The 15,791-nt window shown below is 34.7% G+C and overlaps 1 protein-coding gene across 6 annotated transcripts in view; it reads left to right on the forward strand.

Annotated features, from left to right (window-relative positions):
- RNF180 (ring finger protein 180) overlaps positions 1-15,791 on the forward strand; it is a 247,587-nt gene that overhangs the window by 52,269 nt on the left and 179,527 nt on the right. For all 6 annotated transcript variants that reach the window (XM_063086191.1, XM_063086192.1, XM_063086195.1 and 3 more), the window contains 2 exons: positions 7,079-7,174; positions 8,580-9,539. In XM_063086191.1, coding sequence (XP_062942261.1) covers positions 7,079-7,174; positions 8,580-9,539 — 1,056 coding nt within the window. The remainder of the gene's footprint in view (positions 1-7,078; positions 7,175-8,579; positions 9,540-15,791) is intronic.

Here is a 15,791-nt window from a genome sequence, read left to right on the forward strand (position 1 = left end):
GCAGGTAAAAGAGCTCGACACCATGTCATCCTAATTTATATATGTGTTGGAAAGAAAGGCCAGTAATGACTGAACTGTTATTAAAAATTAATCACTATAAGAATATAAAATGTTGGAAAAGGTAGATAACAAAAGCACACAAAATCAAATTCTAAAAAAGATGTCTCTAGGCTCTTAACCTTAGTGTATATGAGGATCGTAAGTAGGAATTTAGGCCCAGGAGTATAAAGTTTTAATAAGTACCCCAGTGGCCTCTGATGCTAGTGATCTAGAGACCACATTTGGGGAAACACTGTTCTAAGGCAGCCCTTCACAGAGCTTATGATCTTGATCTAGATTATTTTCATTAGTGCTAGTTAAAAGAGAATCTTGAAACGTACCAGAGTTTTGCTGTTCTATCTCAAAATCTCTGTAGAATTTGCTGTCCATAGATTTCTTAGAATAATTAAAGTTGAAAGCCCTAGAATTACCAATGACTGAACAATGCCAGAATTTCTCCTTGTAGGGGGCAAATCTAATAATAGCTATTAACATTTGTTACCTATGTTATAGGTTTAGGAAAAAGGATCCAAGAATGTTTGCTTGTTTTCATGCCATTTGCTTACTGCTAAACCAGTGGAGAACTAATGTGACTTGAAGTTCTCCTCTCTTGCTAAAATTGAAGATGCCTTATCTTGAGGATTTTGAAGGATGCTGAAGGCTTTCTGCCCAGAGTTGTTTTAGCCTGTGACCTGACAGTCTAGTGACTAAAGGCAGGACGCTCATCCAGACTGCATGAGTTCAAGTCCCATGTGAATCTGCCACCTAATCATATATCAACTTGAGCGACAACTCTCCTCTTAAAGTCTCAATTTTCCATCTGTAGGACTGGGTTAGTTACATTAACTATCTCATGATGTTATGGTGATTAAATGGGAAAATACATGTAAAGCAGTTACCACTATTCCAGGCACATAGAACTTCCTTTTCCATCAACTCTTGGAATTGGTCCTTGGCCTTAGTTTAGTTAATTTTGTAGTTTTTAGTCTCTGCTAGCCTGAATCTTGGTTACTTTTGAAACTTTCTAATTTTATCTGACATTTTTGTAAAGTTAAAAGCAACTTTAAAAGTTTGAAATCTTTATGAGGGCAGTTTAGGTCAAGCTTTTGGTAGATACACTTTTCAAAATTTCTATTAGTCTGTCATATGCTTACCCATGTACAGACCTGCACAGAAGTATACCCCTTCTTGCCCAGTTCATGAGATGAATTAGTAAACTTAGAGGGCTAGATTCAACTGAAGTTTTGACAGAATTCCCCAGAGAATTTAATTTCTGCAAATTTGAAGGAAATATCCAAACAACTTTTTGAAAAAAGTCTGTTTACTGAGTAATTTAACCCGGATAATTTATATTGCACTCTAATTCTCCAAGGTACAAATGCAAAAAGGAGCAGATCTCTTGCTGTTAATTATTTGTATGAAGAGGTATACTTTAATTTTTGCTAATTTGGGGGGGTGGAGAATAAAATTTTGTGATTTGCAAGTGTTTCTTGATCACTGTTTTTAAAGAATATTTTTTTGAATTTTTTGAATTATCTTATTAGTGTATAATTTACATATAATAAAACGCACATTTCAGTGAGTTTTGACCAATGTATACATACTTATGTAACTACCACTATTATAAGATATGAAGCATTCTGTATTTATTTCTCTTTTACTTTTTTTTTTTAACAAAGAGTATTAGGTGTGTATCTTATCAGTACAAACAAATCTATATCACTCCCTTTATTTCTCATGGTACTCTTTTCAATAAGAACAGAGTTTGGTCCTTACCAACTCATCTCTGGACTTGCTGCAAATACTCTCCATTTCTTCCAGGCCTTTCCAGCCAAACTAGCATGCTGCCCTATTTCTTTCTGACCCAAGTACTATTTCTGCCTGGAGACAGACTTCAACTCTACCTCCAATAGTTTCCCCAGGGCCCCTTTTTTGCTTCTGTTTTCTGACATTGTGGCATGGATCATTTTTGTGTTATTCTTATATATCATGTACTTGAATACAGTATGCTGTTTTTTCCTTCATTAATCTCTCAAAGAGTCCTCACAATTTCTGGTCCATGAAAGCTCCCCATCTGTACTTTCTAATTCAGCTACTTTTTTTTTTAAAGTCTTTTCTATAGGTTCTGTGGTTTCAAAGGAAGAATGATTGGAATATGTACTCACTATACTATCTTGAAAGCAATAATTATATCCTTCTCTGCCTTAATTTTCCCTAGGTTATTGTATCAGAAAATAGAATAAAATAAACTGCTGTGTATTTATTTGTTACTCTTGTGAGTAGACATATTAGGGAGTGTTAAAGTGATTGAGCTAGAGACTAATACTAGCATTTCCTTTTCTTAACTTTGCCTCCATTTAATAATATTCTTTTCATGTTGCCATGCACTTGCCTGGCCCCCTCTCATTGTTCTCGGTATTGAAAGTTAGAAAAGTTGCATTTTGTTACCCTGAATTTGGAGTTCAGGCATTATGCATAAGATTGAAGTTTCTCTTTGGCCTACTAAAAACCCTCCCAAGACTTTCTATTTGCCATTGAATATTTTCCACATGTGTTGTAGGATCTTTAAAACATTAGAACTGTAAAAATTTCAAAATCTTTTTGAGAGTTTTTTTTTATCATTATAATATTGAATTTGGATTAGCACTGGTTTATGTTTATAGTATATGGACTACTGTTGTGTGCAGTGTTACAAAATAATGAAATGTTGTCCAACATATAACAATAGCTCAAATCCCTTTCCCTTTCTAATTTACATTGTAATTTTTTTTTTGCCTGAAGAAAATTAGATTGAGATGGCTTCTTTATGTATCTTTCCAATATACAAATAAATCACACAGAAACTTTTTGTCTACGTCTGGTCAACTTTTAGTATCTTAAGATCTAATGATGGAAGAGAAAAATGGTGTAAGGTCCAGCATGGACTGGCTTGGGAAATTAAGCCTAGAAATTCTGGGTAGTCTCTGCTCTAAGATACAACCTAAGGTAGATTTCAGAGGAGTATTCTTAAAGAGATTCAACCCTGCACCTTTTATATCACTTTGAATACAGACTTACAGGATGTGTTTAGAAATTTATTTGTTTGCTATTTTATTAACCTGATTTTAGTAACTAGTAGTGCAACTGCTTAGGAAATCCAAGAGAGAAAGCATCGTACTTGGGTAACTTGTGGAGCTGCTTCAATGTAAAATCTGATCCTGAGAAACAGTATGTGGGTAATAGCCTTACTCTTTCCCTTTTTCTCTCAACCAATCCTATCCTGTCTTGGTCCATTTTCTGCTGCTGTAACAGAATACCACAGACTGGGTAATTTATAAACATAAAAAGTTTATTTGGCTCACAGTTCTGGAGGTTACGAAGTCCAAGGGTCTGGTGCTATCATCTGGCAAGAGTCATTCCGTGGTTGAAGGGCAGAAGGTGGAAATAAGCACACAAGACAGAGAGGAAAAGGGGGCTGAACCCTCTCCTGCAATAACAGGATTAATCCATTCATGAGGGCAGAGCCCTCATGACTCAATCACCTCCCAAAGGCGCCACCTCTTAACATTGCCACAATGGCAACCAAGTTTCCAACACATGAACTTTGGGGGAAACATTTAAATCATAGCATTCTGCCCCTGGCCTCCAAAATTTATGTTCTTCTCAAATGCAAAATACATTCATTCCATCCTAATATTCCCAAAATTCTTAACTCATTTCAGCATCAACTCAAATGTTCAAACTGTAAAGTCACATCTCATCTAAACGAGGTATGGGTGAGATTCAAGGCATTACTGTCTCAAGGCAAATTCCTCCAGCTATGAGCCTATGAAGTGAAAATAATTGATCTACTGCCAAATTATAGTGTTGGGACAGGCATAGGATAGACATTCCCATTCCAAAAGGGAAATATAGGGGAAAGAATGGAGTAGCAGGCCCCAGGTAAGTTAGAAGCCAAACAGAGAAAACAACATTAAGTCTTAAAGCTGGAAAATAATTTCCTTTCACTCCCATGTCTCACCATCTGGGTATACTGGTGCAAGGGTTGGCCCCCAAGGCCTTGGGCAGCCCTGCCCTCATGCATTTGCTGGGCTTAGACCACAATTCAGCACTCTCAGTTCGAGTCTCATGCCTGCATCTCTCATAGGCTAGCATTGCATGATTGTAGCTCTGTAGTTCTGTGGTCTTGGGAGTGGCCCCACTTCCACAGCTCCATTTTGCATTGCTCTAGTGGGGACTTTCTGTGGCAGCTCTGCCCCCGTGGCCAGTTTCTGCCTGAGCCCCTTGGCTGTCTGTGACATTCTTTGAAATCTAGGTGGAGTTAGCTATACTCACACAGCTCTTGCATTCTGCATAACTATAGAATTAGCACCATGTGAATCTTGCCAAGGCTTTTGGCTTGTACCTTCTAGAGCAGTGAGTTGAGTTGTACCTGATTCTGCTTGAGCTATGGCTGAGGTGGCTGATATGTGCTATGCCAGAAATCAGGGAACAGAAATCCAAGGTGGCTCTGGTTGGCAAGACCCTGGAGGGTTCCCCGAGCCTGTCCCCTGAAACTATTTTGCCTTCCTAGAGCCCTGGGCCTGTGGTGTGAGGGGCAGTGTCAAAGATCTCTGAAATACCTTCAGGGTCTTTCTCCCATTGTCTTGATGATTACTTCTATCAATGCTAATCTCCTTAGCAGAAGGTTACTGGTCCACACCCTTGGGTTCCCCTCCTGAACATGCTTTTCTTACTCTTTACACAGCCGGGCTGAGATTTTTTTCAAATCTTTCCACTCTGCTTCTTTTGATTATAAATTCCATTTTTAAGTCGTTTCTTTTCCAACTCACTGTATGCACTCAAGAGTAACCACACAACAGCCTTAAGGCTTTGCTGCTTAGATATTTTTTCTGCCAGATATCCTAGTTCATTTGCTCTTAAGTTCTGCATTCCACAAAACCCTCCAGTATGGACACAATTCAGCCAAGGTCTTTGCTAATTGATAACAAGGATGGCCTTTAATTCAGTTTACAATATCTGTTCTTCATTTCTCTCTGAGATTTTATGAGAATGGCCTATACTGTCCATATTTCTACCAACCATTCTGTTCACAACCACACATATAAGCTCTAAGAAGATTCAGACTTTCCCTAGCTCTGGGGTCTTCTTCTGAGCTCTCACCAAAATTGCCCTTAATGTTCCATTCATGGCAATACAGGCTTTTCTAGCCTGCTCCTCAAAACTATTCCAACCTTTACCCAATTCCAGAGCTGTTTCCATGTTTTCAGGTATCAGTTACAGCAACCACCCCACTTTTTGGTACCATTTTTCTGTCTTAATCCATTTTCTACTGCTGTAATAGAATAGAATAGAATAGAATAGAATAGAATAGAATAGACAGTCTAGAAATAAAGACTGGATTATTTTATATATATAAAGAAGTTTATTCAGCTCATGATTCTGAAGGCCTGGAAGTTCAAGGGCATTGTGGAAGTTCAAGAGCATGGCACCAGCATCTGCTGAGGGTCATCTCATAGTGGAAGTGTGGAAGGCAGAAGTGAGTACATGACACTGAGAGGAAAAGGGGACCAAACTCTGTGATAACAGCATTAATCCATTTATGAGGACACAGCCCTTATGACCCAGTTGTGTCCCAAAAGCCCCACCTCTTAACACCACTACAATGGCCAACAAGTTTCTAACAGATGAACTTTTGGGGGATACCTTCAAACCATATCACTGTCATTTTATAGAGTGAAATTTTGTAGACCCAGAAGGGACCTTAGCAATTATCAAGCAGTATTTTACAGGTAAAGAAACAGACCCAGAGAGGTAAATTAACTCGTCTAAGGTCACATATGTAGTAAAGAGCCACATATCTTCATCTTGGTCTACCCTGCATTTTTCTGACATGTTGGAAAGCTGTACTATCTCAATTATATATAACATTTATTTCTACAAATCTACTTTAGAAAGCCTAAGATCTCTTTTTCTAAAATTTTGTTGGTCTTACACAGCTGAAGTTTGGTGATGGCTTTTTCAGCTGCCTACACAATTGTTCCTGTAGGGGAGGGAGAATATCTTTTTCTCTACCTCTTCTAGGTTCATGGCTGAGACCCCTATAATGGAAGTAATATTAACAAGAGAAAAGCATGCACATTTATTGAATGTAAGTTTTATGTGACATAGGAACCTTCATTAGGAGATGAAGACCTAAAAAATGGTTAAATATGTGTGTTTTTAAGCTAGGTTTGATGAAGAAAGAACAATTTTAGAGAAGTATGATAGGGCGAAGGGGGTGTTATCGCATGATAATGAACTGGGGGAAACTTAGCAAGGCCTGTTTGTTCTGATTCTTCTCTGTGACCCTTCTTTAGAGATAAGGATGCTCTTTCTTCCAGGTAGAAAAGGGGCCCCTCTCACATGAGAGTCTAATGACATGCTTCAAGGGAGGTCAGAAAATCCGAGGCTTTTGACCAACTTCAGGGGAAAAGGACAGGGGAAGGGTTGGAGAGACCTTCCTGCTTCTGTCATTTTTCAGTATGTTAAGGTGGCATATTTGGCGGGAGTGTGTTCTGAACACTATCGTTCCTCTCCTCATCATCCTGCACACTTATCAAGTATCTTGATAGAGAATATAGCAACTTCTTTATTCTGTCATTCGTAGAATCCAGATAGAATCAGAGACTGAAGGCTGAGGAAAGTTGCCATGAATGGCACTATATTATCTCTCTCTCTCTCTCTCTCACTCACACACACACACACACACACACACACACAAAGAATAAAGCACTGCATTTGTCCATTCAGTAACTTAATGTTGCATTTTAAATTTCATTTCATGAACTTAATGAAATGGAGGGTGTTTTGTGTTTTTTTTTAATTACAGGTAGTTATTCACTCAAAAAATGTTATCTTCTTGTGGGCTTGTTTTTAATGACGGGAGTGAGGAAAGGAGGGCAGTGTGTACTTACTTTCTAGCTAAAGTTGAATTGGTATTTTTGAATTTTACTTAAATATAAATTTTGTGAAATAAATTCTGAACTGGTAATTACTAATATTCATTTTTATATAACAGGATAGACATGATTCAATTGATGCTCAAAATATTTGCCATGTGTGGCACATGAATATAGAAGCCCTTCCAGAGTGGATAAACTGCCTAATACAAAAAGTAAGTTTCTTAGTTTCTGAGTAAAATTAGGACTATTCTACCATCAGAATTTTTTTGTCTACATTTTAGAGCTATTTTTCTTGGATGCATTGCTTATCAAGTGCCCTCCCCCAATTACCCCTCTTCTCACTGTCTTTTTCCCTTAGTTGCTTTATATACATATCTATATTTTACAGCTACACACACTACAAATAATATATATTACTTATGAATGTACATAAGTGTATATGACATATATAAATATATACATTTTATACACAAACAAATATAGCTTATCTTGTTGATTTTTTAGCTCATCCACTGGAATATAAGCTCTGTGAAGTTAGGGATTTTTATGTTTTGTTCATTCCTATGTTTACAGCACCTAAACAGAACGGTGCCTGTTGAGTGAATGAAATATCCTGTATTTATCATTCATATATATACACACACAATATATCCACATATAAAATAAACTGGATAATTAGTGACTCTTATTGGTATTATCAAAATGAAAATACTACACTTTAAAGGATCCTTAATGAAACATAAGATCAAGAATTTACCTTGTTAATAGTATGGTATAGTTATTTCTCACAATTCAAAACACCTGCCTTAGAAACATATAAGTAATATGATTTTGGGAAAACTGTAATCACATTTCTCCACTGAGTTGCTTACTATTTTTGTTAAAAAAAATTAATGTTTGATAGATACCCCTTACATCTAGTCTCACATTTGATGATTTCCTGGGAAAATGCCAGTGCACTGCTTGTAAGTTTCCTGAACTTTACAAGATATATTAGGACACCACAGATGGTCTACCATCTTTGTTGAAAAGATAATTTTAAGCCAGTTTGTTATTAGTTTTCTAATCTGAGTATAGAAAATGCATAAATTGATGTATGCAGTCAATATCTTTTGTATGTAAAAGGCCAGGAAGAGCTTTATTCTGTTGGTTGGGTAAAAGTTCCCTTCCACAGTGCTTGGTATGCAAGAAGTGTATCAAAACAGACACTTTTCTGTGAAATTTTACTTGCAAATTAAGCTCTGTAGACTGATTTCCTTCCTGGTTCCAGGGTGTATTTTTCTTTTCCTTAGTTCACACTGTATCCATATTCAACCTATTGTTTAAGGGATTCTCTTTTAGAATTCTTAGGAGTATTGTTTGGATAGGCATGATTTGCAATATGTTATCATTCCAGAACTTTGGAGCTGCTTATCTCTATTTATTGGAAGGCTTGTTTCCATTTGTTATTCTGTCTACTAATCAGAAAACAGAAAACTAGCTTTTTCTGTGGCATAGAAAACTTTCATGTGATCAGCTTGATTTTCCTTCTCTTTTCTTTTCTTTTTATTTGAGCTCAATTCTCTTCGGTTATTTTACAATGAAGGCGTTGTCTTTATTTTCCTTTATTACCTGTAGGCCGAGTGGACAGTTGGAAAACTGAATTGCCCTTTCTGTGGGGCCCGTTTAGGGGGCTTTGATTTTGTCAGCACTCCAAAATGTTCCTGTGGCCAGCTTGCAGCTGTACATCTCTCCAAGAGCCGGACCGATTATCAGCCAACACAGGCAGGCAGACTGATGAGACCATCGCTGAAATACTTGTCACATCCTAGAATTCAGTCAAGTTGTGACAAGGAAACTCTGCTCACAGGTGGTAGCTCCAAAAACAGAAATCACAGGCTTTTAACCATGGCCCAAATCAATAATGGCCCTGGGAGATTAACAGAAGCACTCTGCCTAGAGGTGCGATCAACATATTTTGAGATGAAGAATGAAAAACTGCTCTTCAGAGCATCAGATCCTAAATACCAGCTTTTTGTTCCACAGCTTGCAACTGGCAGATATGCTGCAAGAGCTTTTCATAGAAAATCACATAGTTTGGATCTGAACATCAGTGAGAAACTAACTTTATTACCCACTTTATATGAAATGCATAGTAAGACTACTGCCTTTTCCAGGCTAAATGAAACACAGCCTATTGACCTTTCAGGCTTGCCTTTACCATCTAGTAAAAATAGCTGTTCCTTTCAAAATCCATCCAGCTTTGATCCTAATATGCTGCTGCAAAGATTTTCAGTGGCTCCCCGTGAGACCCAGACACAAAGAGGAAGAGAATTTCAGTGTGGTCTGGAAGCTTCTTCAGTGTACTCTGACCATGCTAATACTGACAACCTGACTTTCCTGATGGACCTGCCCTCAGCTACCAGAAGCATGCTGGAGGCCTCAGACCAAGAAGACCACCTTTCCACTCTGCAATTCCTGAACTCAGCCAGTTTTTCATTGGGTACCATTAATCAGAGGCTCAATAAAAGAGAAAGGAACAAGTTGAAGAATCTAAGAAGGAAACAACGAAGGCATGAAAGATGGTTACAGAAACAGGTAACTTTTTTAAAAAGAGTTTACTAGAAATTCCGTATTATAAATATCAGAGTTTGGGGAGTAGAGCTAACTTTGAATACCTGTATTACAAAAACTTGGTTTTCATAATTTTTGAAATGATCTCTCTCTCTAGGTGCACTTAATAATCATGCAGTCCAATTATAATTGATATGTATAACTCTGTATTTTTCACACGTTTCAGAAAAGCCTCTTTTGTGCAGTTTTTCCTAATTCTGCTAACATTTTAGAGGAATATCAATCTCATGATACTCAGTCATTTGTCACATTCATTTTAAGTTTATTGCATGTTAGAATTGTTTTGCAGTGATTTTATTTCAGGTTAAGGTGAAAAAAAAATGTTTAAGTAAATCTAGTCAGGTAGCAAATTCATTCACCTTTCATCATATTTAGCTTAAACGGATATTTCCAAGGAGTCTTACTTAATTTGGGGCCCACATGATCCAGACATGATTAATTGTGCTAAATTGTGAAAATTACCTAAAGGATAATTTAGCCTTACTTTAATTTTGTAGGAAAGCATGCTTCATTATGATTTGAACTACTTCTGTGCCCATAATAATATGCTCCAGGGTAGCATGTGTGAAGGGACTGAACAGTAAATGGTAGATGCTATGCAAACCCATTAAAGCCAATGGATGAGGGACTTATGAAAATTTGGAAGTTTGAGGACTTATATATGTCTGTATAAACTGTTTTTTGCAAATTGCATTTATTATGTACTTATTCATAATAGACAGTAGTCCTTACTAATCAGTGTGATGAATATTACAGTGTGCTCAGAACTAAAATATAGAAAGCTACAACTTCATATGATAGTTTATTCTTTTAAAAATAAGCAAACTCATTATGGTCTATGATCATAGTTGTAGACTTGATAAAATAAAATTACTGCATTGAGTGTTTCAATCATATTGGTGGTTTTTTCATCTTTCAGTTACATAGTACAATTATAATTAGAAGTAATTTTTTATTATATTTTTGCCTGGTTGCTAACAAGAGCATTCCAATTTGGTTTATTTGCAAGTGATGGTGTAATGTGACATCAAAGTATAGATTATAGAATGTAGAAAATGAATATGTTTTAGCATTATTATAATATATTTCATAGTTTAATTTATTGAAGCTGTAAAATTTTAAATTTTTATTGAGAATTTGACTTCTACCTAGGTAAGTTGGAGATGATTATATGTTAAGTGAATATTCAGAAAGAATACTTTAAAAACAATGAATGTAATGTGGAGGGCTGTAAAATAATTCTCTACCAAATATAAATTTAAAAGAAGTGTGAAAGTTATACTTTCTCTGTACTGTAAATTTATGCAAATATGAGTAACATCTTTGAAATTTTAAAAATGTGTTTAATCCTTGAGCTAGGTACTTCTGAAAACCTCAGCTATATTATTAATTATTTTACAGCATAGGAATACCCTTTTACATAGTTTAAAGCAAAGGAAGAGCAAATTTAAGGTGGTAGTTGTTGCTTTTTTAATAGAGGAAATTATTTGTATTCATTCACATGTGTGATTTGACCAATCTGCTTAGCTAACTGATCAGAATTAATGCATCTTCGACCTGTTGTCACAGATCAGTATAGGGGTGTGGCAGGATCCTAACAGGTTTGATTGGTTGCACAGGATCTACAGCCAAATAAATGTACAATGTCTCTAGCAAAGAAAATGTTAAAGCATAGAGCAATATATTTTTAAACAACAAACTGTACTTCATAAACAAATACAATAAAAAAAAGTAAAACTTTAAAAAAAAGTAGAGCATCACAGAAATGTAGTGAGTTAGTGATATGAGTACACACCATGGTGAGAGCCAGAAAGAAGAATAATTTTTAGAAGTTAGTCTTGCTAATTCAAGCAAGATGACAAATCCTAGAAAAAGTTAATATATGAAATAAATTAATGGCATAGTTATGCAGCTTATTGCATGTTTAATAAAGGTTAATTCTATAAGCATTTATCAAGTTCCTGTTTCTTGATACCATACCTTTGGGTAATGACTTTGATATAGTTCCTACCCTTTTTTAAATGAGGAAGATAAGCATACAAAATATAAAGTAAGAGTTACGATTATTAATGATCATTTTTAAGAAGTTTAAAATAATTGGTTGGGACATTTGGATTCCCAACTTTCACTTGACATTTTAAATAAATTTTTGTGTAATCGAGGCATCTTTCAGTGACATTTACCACGAAAGAAAGTGTTAAAGACCCTACAAAAAGTCACTTAAATTTTTGAAACTTAGAGATGTAAATGAGGCTGATATTGAAGCAGAAACTACTATCCAGTTTGCAGTGTTTTTATCCAGCAAATGTTAATTGAGCATCTACATTGGGGAAAGACATAGTACTGAGCTGCATTTAGCCAGGAAACCTCTTTTGCACTCATCACAGTCCTTTTTTAATTTATATTTTAATTATCATGTGGTAAAGTTGACTTAATTCTCTGCATACAGCTCTGTGATTTAAACATGAGTGTAATTCATGTAATGACCTCCACAATGGGGATACAGAATAGTTCCATCACCCCCAAAACTACCTTGTGCTGTATACTTGCACCTTTATAATCATGCCTTTATCCCTCCCTTATCCCTGAAAGCCATTGATCTGTTCTCCTTTACTTTAGTTTTGTCTTTTTTGATAATGTTATAATAACAACATAGTGTTATAAAAATAGAATCATTCAGTATGTATCCTTTTGAGACTGGCTTCTTTTACTTAGCAAAATTTTGTGTGAGATTCTTCCAAGTTCTTGCATATATCTATAGTTTATTCTTTTTTGTTTCTCAGTAGTATTCCATTGTATGAATAAACCACAGTTTATCCATTCATTTGTTGGACAGGTGGGTTGTTCCAGGTTTTGGCAATTGTGAATAGAGCTGTTACAAACATTCGTGTACATATTTTTGTGTGAACCTAAGTTTTCATTTCTCTAAGGTAAATACTGAGGAGTGGGATTGCTGGATCGTATGGTAAATATATATTTAACTATATAAGAAACTGTCAAATTGTTTTCCAGAATGGCTGTACCATTTTTTATTCCAAGTAGCAATGTATGAGAGTTCCACTTGCTGTGCTTCCTTGAAAGCAAGCACCTGGTGTTGTTAATACTTTTTATTTTCGTCCTTCAAATAGATGTGTAGTTATATCATATTGTGGTTTTAATTTGCATTTTTGTAATGATGCTGAATATTTTTCATATGTTTATTTTCCATTTGTGTATATTCTTTAGTTAAGCATCTATTCAAATCTCTGGCTTATTTTTTAATTAGGTTATTTTCTTCCAATTGAGTTTTGAGAGTCTTTGTATATTTTGGATACAAGTCCTTCACTGGACATGTGATTTGTAAATATTTTCTTCCAGTCTGTAGCTTGTCTTTTTATTTTCTTAACAATTTTTTCCTGTAGAGCAAAAATTTAATGAAATCCAATTTCTCAAAAAAAATTTAATGGATCTTGTTTTTGGTGTCATATCTAAAAACTCTGCCTCACCCTAGGTTATGAAGATTTTCTCCTATGGTTTCTTCTAAAAGTCACATCGTTTTCAGTTTTACACTGAGAATAATGATTCATTTTGAATTAAATTTTTAAATAAGGTGCAAAGTTTAAGTTGAGGTTCACTATTTTGTATAGAGATGCTCAGTTGTTCCAGCATCATTTGTTGAAATCATTGTCCTTTATTGATTGAAATTCTTCCCAGCTTTGTCAAAAATAGACTGTATATGTGTGGGTCTACTTCTGGACTCCTTCCTGTTAAGTTCATCTTTATGTCTATCCGTTTGTCAGTACCCCTTTTTCTTGTTTATTGTACTGTATAGTAAGTCAAAAAGTAGGGTTCCACAAGTCCTCTAGCTTATTTTTTTTTCCCCAAAAATTGTTTTAGCTATTCTTGTTTCTTTGATTTTCCATATAAAAATTAGAGTCAGCTGTTTATATTTACAAAAAATCCTGTTGGGATTTTGATTTGAATTTTGTTAAATCTGTAGATCAACTTTTGACTTTGTATCCTGTGGTGTGGGAGTGCAGGTCTTTGACATCTTTTATTGAAGTTATCCCTTTAGCATTCATATTTTTAATCTGTTGGTAAATGGTAATGTTTTATTACATTTTAATTTCCAATTTTTCATTACAGTATACAGAAATACAATTGATTTTTATATGTTGATCTTATCTACAATCTTTCTGTTATCACCTATTAGTAATAGTAGTTTTTTTGTAGTTCCCATTAGGTTTTCTACTTAGATGATAATTTAAAACAGCTTTAATTCTTTCTTTCCAATCTGGATTTTGTTTGTTTGTTTTTCTTGCATTATTGCACTGGCTAAAACTCTGAGTACAATGTTGAATAGAAGTGGTGAGAATAGATATCCTTGTGTTTTTCCTGATGTTAGTGGGAAAGCATTCAGTCTTTAAACAGTAAGTTGGATAGTAGTTGTAGGTTTTTTGTAGATGCTATTTATCAGGTTGAGGAAGTTTCCTTCTGTTTTTACTTTGCTGATAGTTTGTTTTATCATGTATGGATATTGAATTTCGCCAAATGTTTTTTCTGTATTGATTGATATGATCATGTGTTTTCAATGTTAATATTTATTGATGATAAAATATTGAGCCAGTATTGCATTCCTACAATAAACCCCATTTTATTATATTAATCTTTCTATATATTGCTGGACACTCTATTTGCTATAGTTTTTGAGGATTTTGTTGGGGGGAGGGTTTGCCTCCATCCATGAAGGATATTGGTCTAAAATTTTCTCTAATTTTGTATCATCTTTGTCTGGCTTTGATGTTAGGCTAGTGATGGCCTTATAAAATGAGTTAGTTCTTTCCTCTATTTTTCAGAAAATACTGAGGGGAATTAATGTAATTTTTACTTAAATGTTTGAAACTACCTAAGGTTGGAGATTTCTTTGTTGGAAGAAAGAAATACTATGAACAATGCTACACACATAATTTTTACAGCTTGGATCATTTTTTGAAAACAAACTGACAAAACTTACCTAATATGAAATAGATAACCTGAATTTTCCTATAATTGTTTAAGAAATCAAATTCATAGTTAAATGCCTTTTTAAATGCCTTATGTTTCTATGGAATATTGTGCATAAAAACTTTAAACAATTGACCATATATCATGGTTTGTAATAAATCACTGAATCAACTACAATGATTCTATTACATTCTTTTTGGTGAGCTAAGTAAGGCAGCTTGTATTAAAAGGGTGTGATTTAGCCACTATGGAGAATAGAGGCCAATAAATTATATTAAAGACTTGCTTATTCAGGTTTGTTTACAAAGGATATATCGTCCACAAAGGCACTGGGTTTTATTTTCGTGGAATTTCACATTGGGATTACTTAGAATTTTTCAGTTCTTAAAGTTCATTTAATTTTTTATCACTCTATTTATCATGTTCAAATCACATACAAATCACACTCCAAAAAGGTATTTGGTTGTCTGTGCTTCAGAATTATAATAGTAATCCAAATATTGAAGAATTATTCCCCATTCATTCTTTTCCTCTTCAAACAAAATTAATAGTTTATTGGAATGAAAAGTTTAAGTAATAACAATGGGACAGTTTTAATTAGAAGATACAGATTATTGATGGTTTCATTAAACATAGAAACATAGCCATGAAATGCTCTTTTAGGAAAAAGACAATAGATTGAAAGAATATCATGACTTTCAGTCGTGTCTTGAGACAGATCAATGTTTATTGCTCACTCTAATTTATGTCAAATTACTATTTCAGTATAAGTTTGCCAGTCTCTTCATTTTATGAATGCAAACATTTTTATTTAGGGCTTGATCAATAGGTTGATACTTCTAATTTGCTTCTACCTTCCAGGAAGTCACCGCCTAGTAGGGTAAAAAGATATAAATATGAAGTCAATTTAAATAAACATACTAAATATTTTAATTTTGCCTTCCTGCTATTGTGAATAGTTTCAAAATATAGATAAATGAATAGATGTGGAGCAGAATTACATAGAATTGATTATGCCTTTACCTTAAGTAATTACATAGATGCAAATTTTCTAACGCTTAGCACAGTATTCTGTACATAATGAGTGTTCAGGATTTTTTTTTAAATAAGCATTTTTAAATTTTAGGATAGCTTAAGGGTTATATAAAAGTTGTAAAGTTAGTATAGCAAATTCTTATCTGCCCCACACGTGGTCTCTCCTACTACTAATATCTTACATTATTAATATGGTAC

Source organism: Cynocephalus volans, chromosome 2, assembly GCF_027409185.1.
Source record: "Cynocephalus volans isolate mCynVol1 chromosome 2, mCynVol1.pri, whole genome shotgun sequence".
Taxonomy (NCBI): Eukaryota; Metazoa; Chordata; class Mammalia; order Dermoptera; family Cynocephalidae; genus Cynocephalus; species Cynocephalus volans.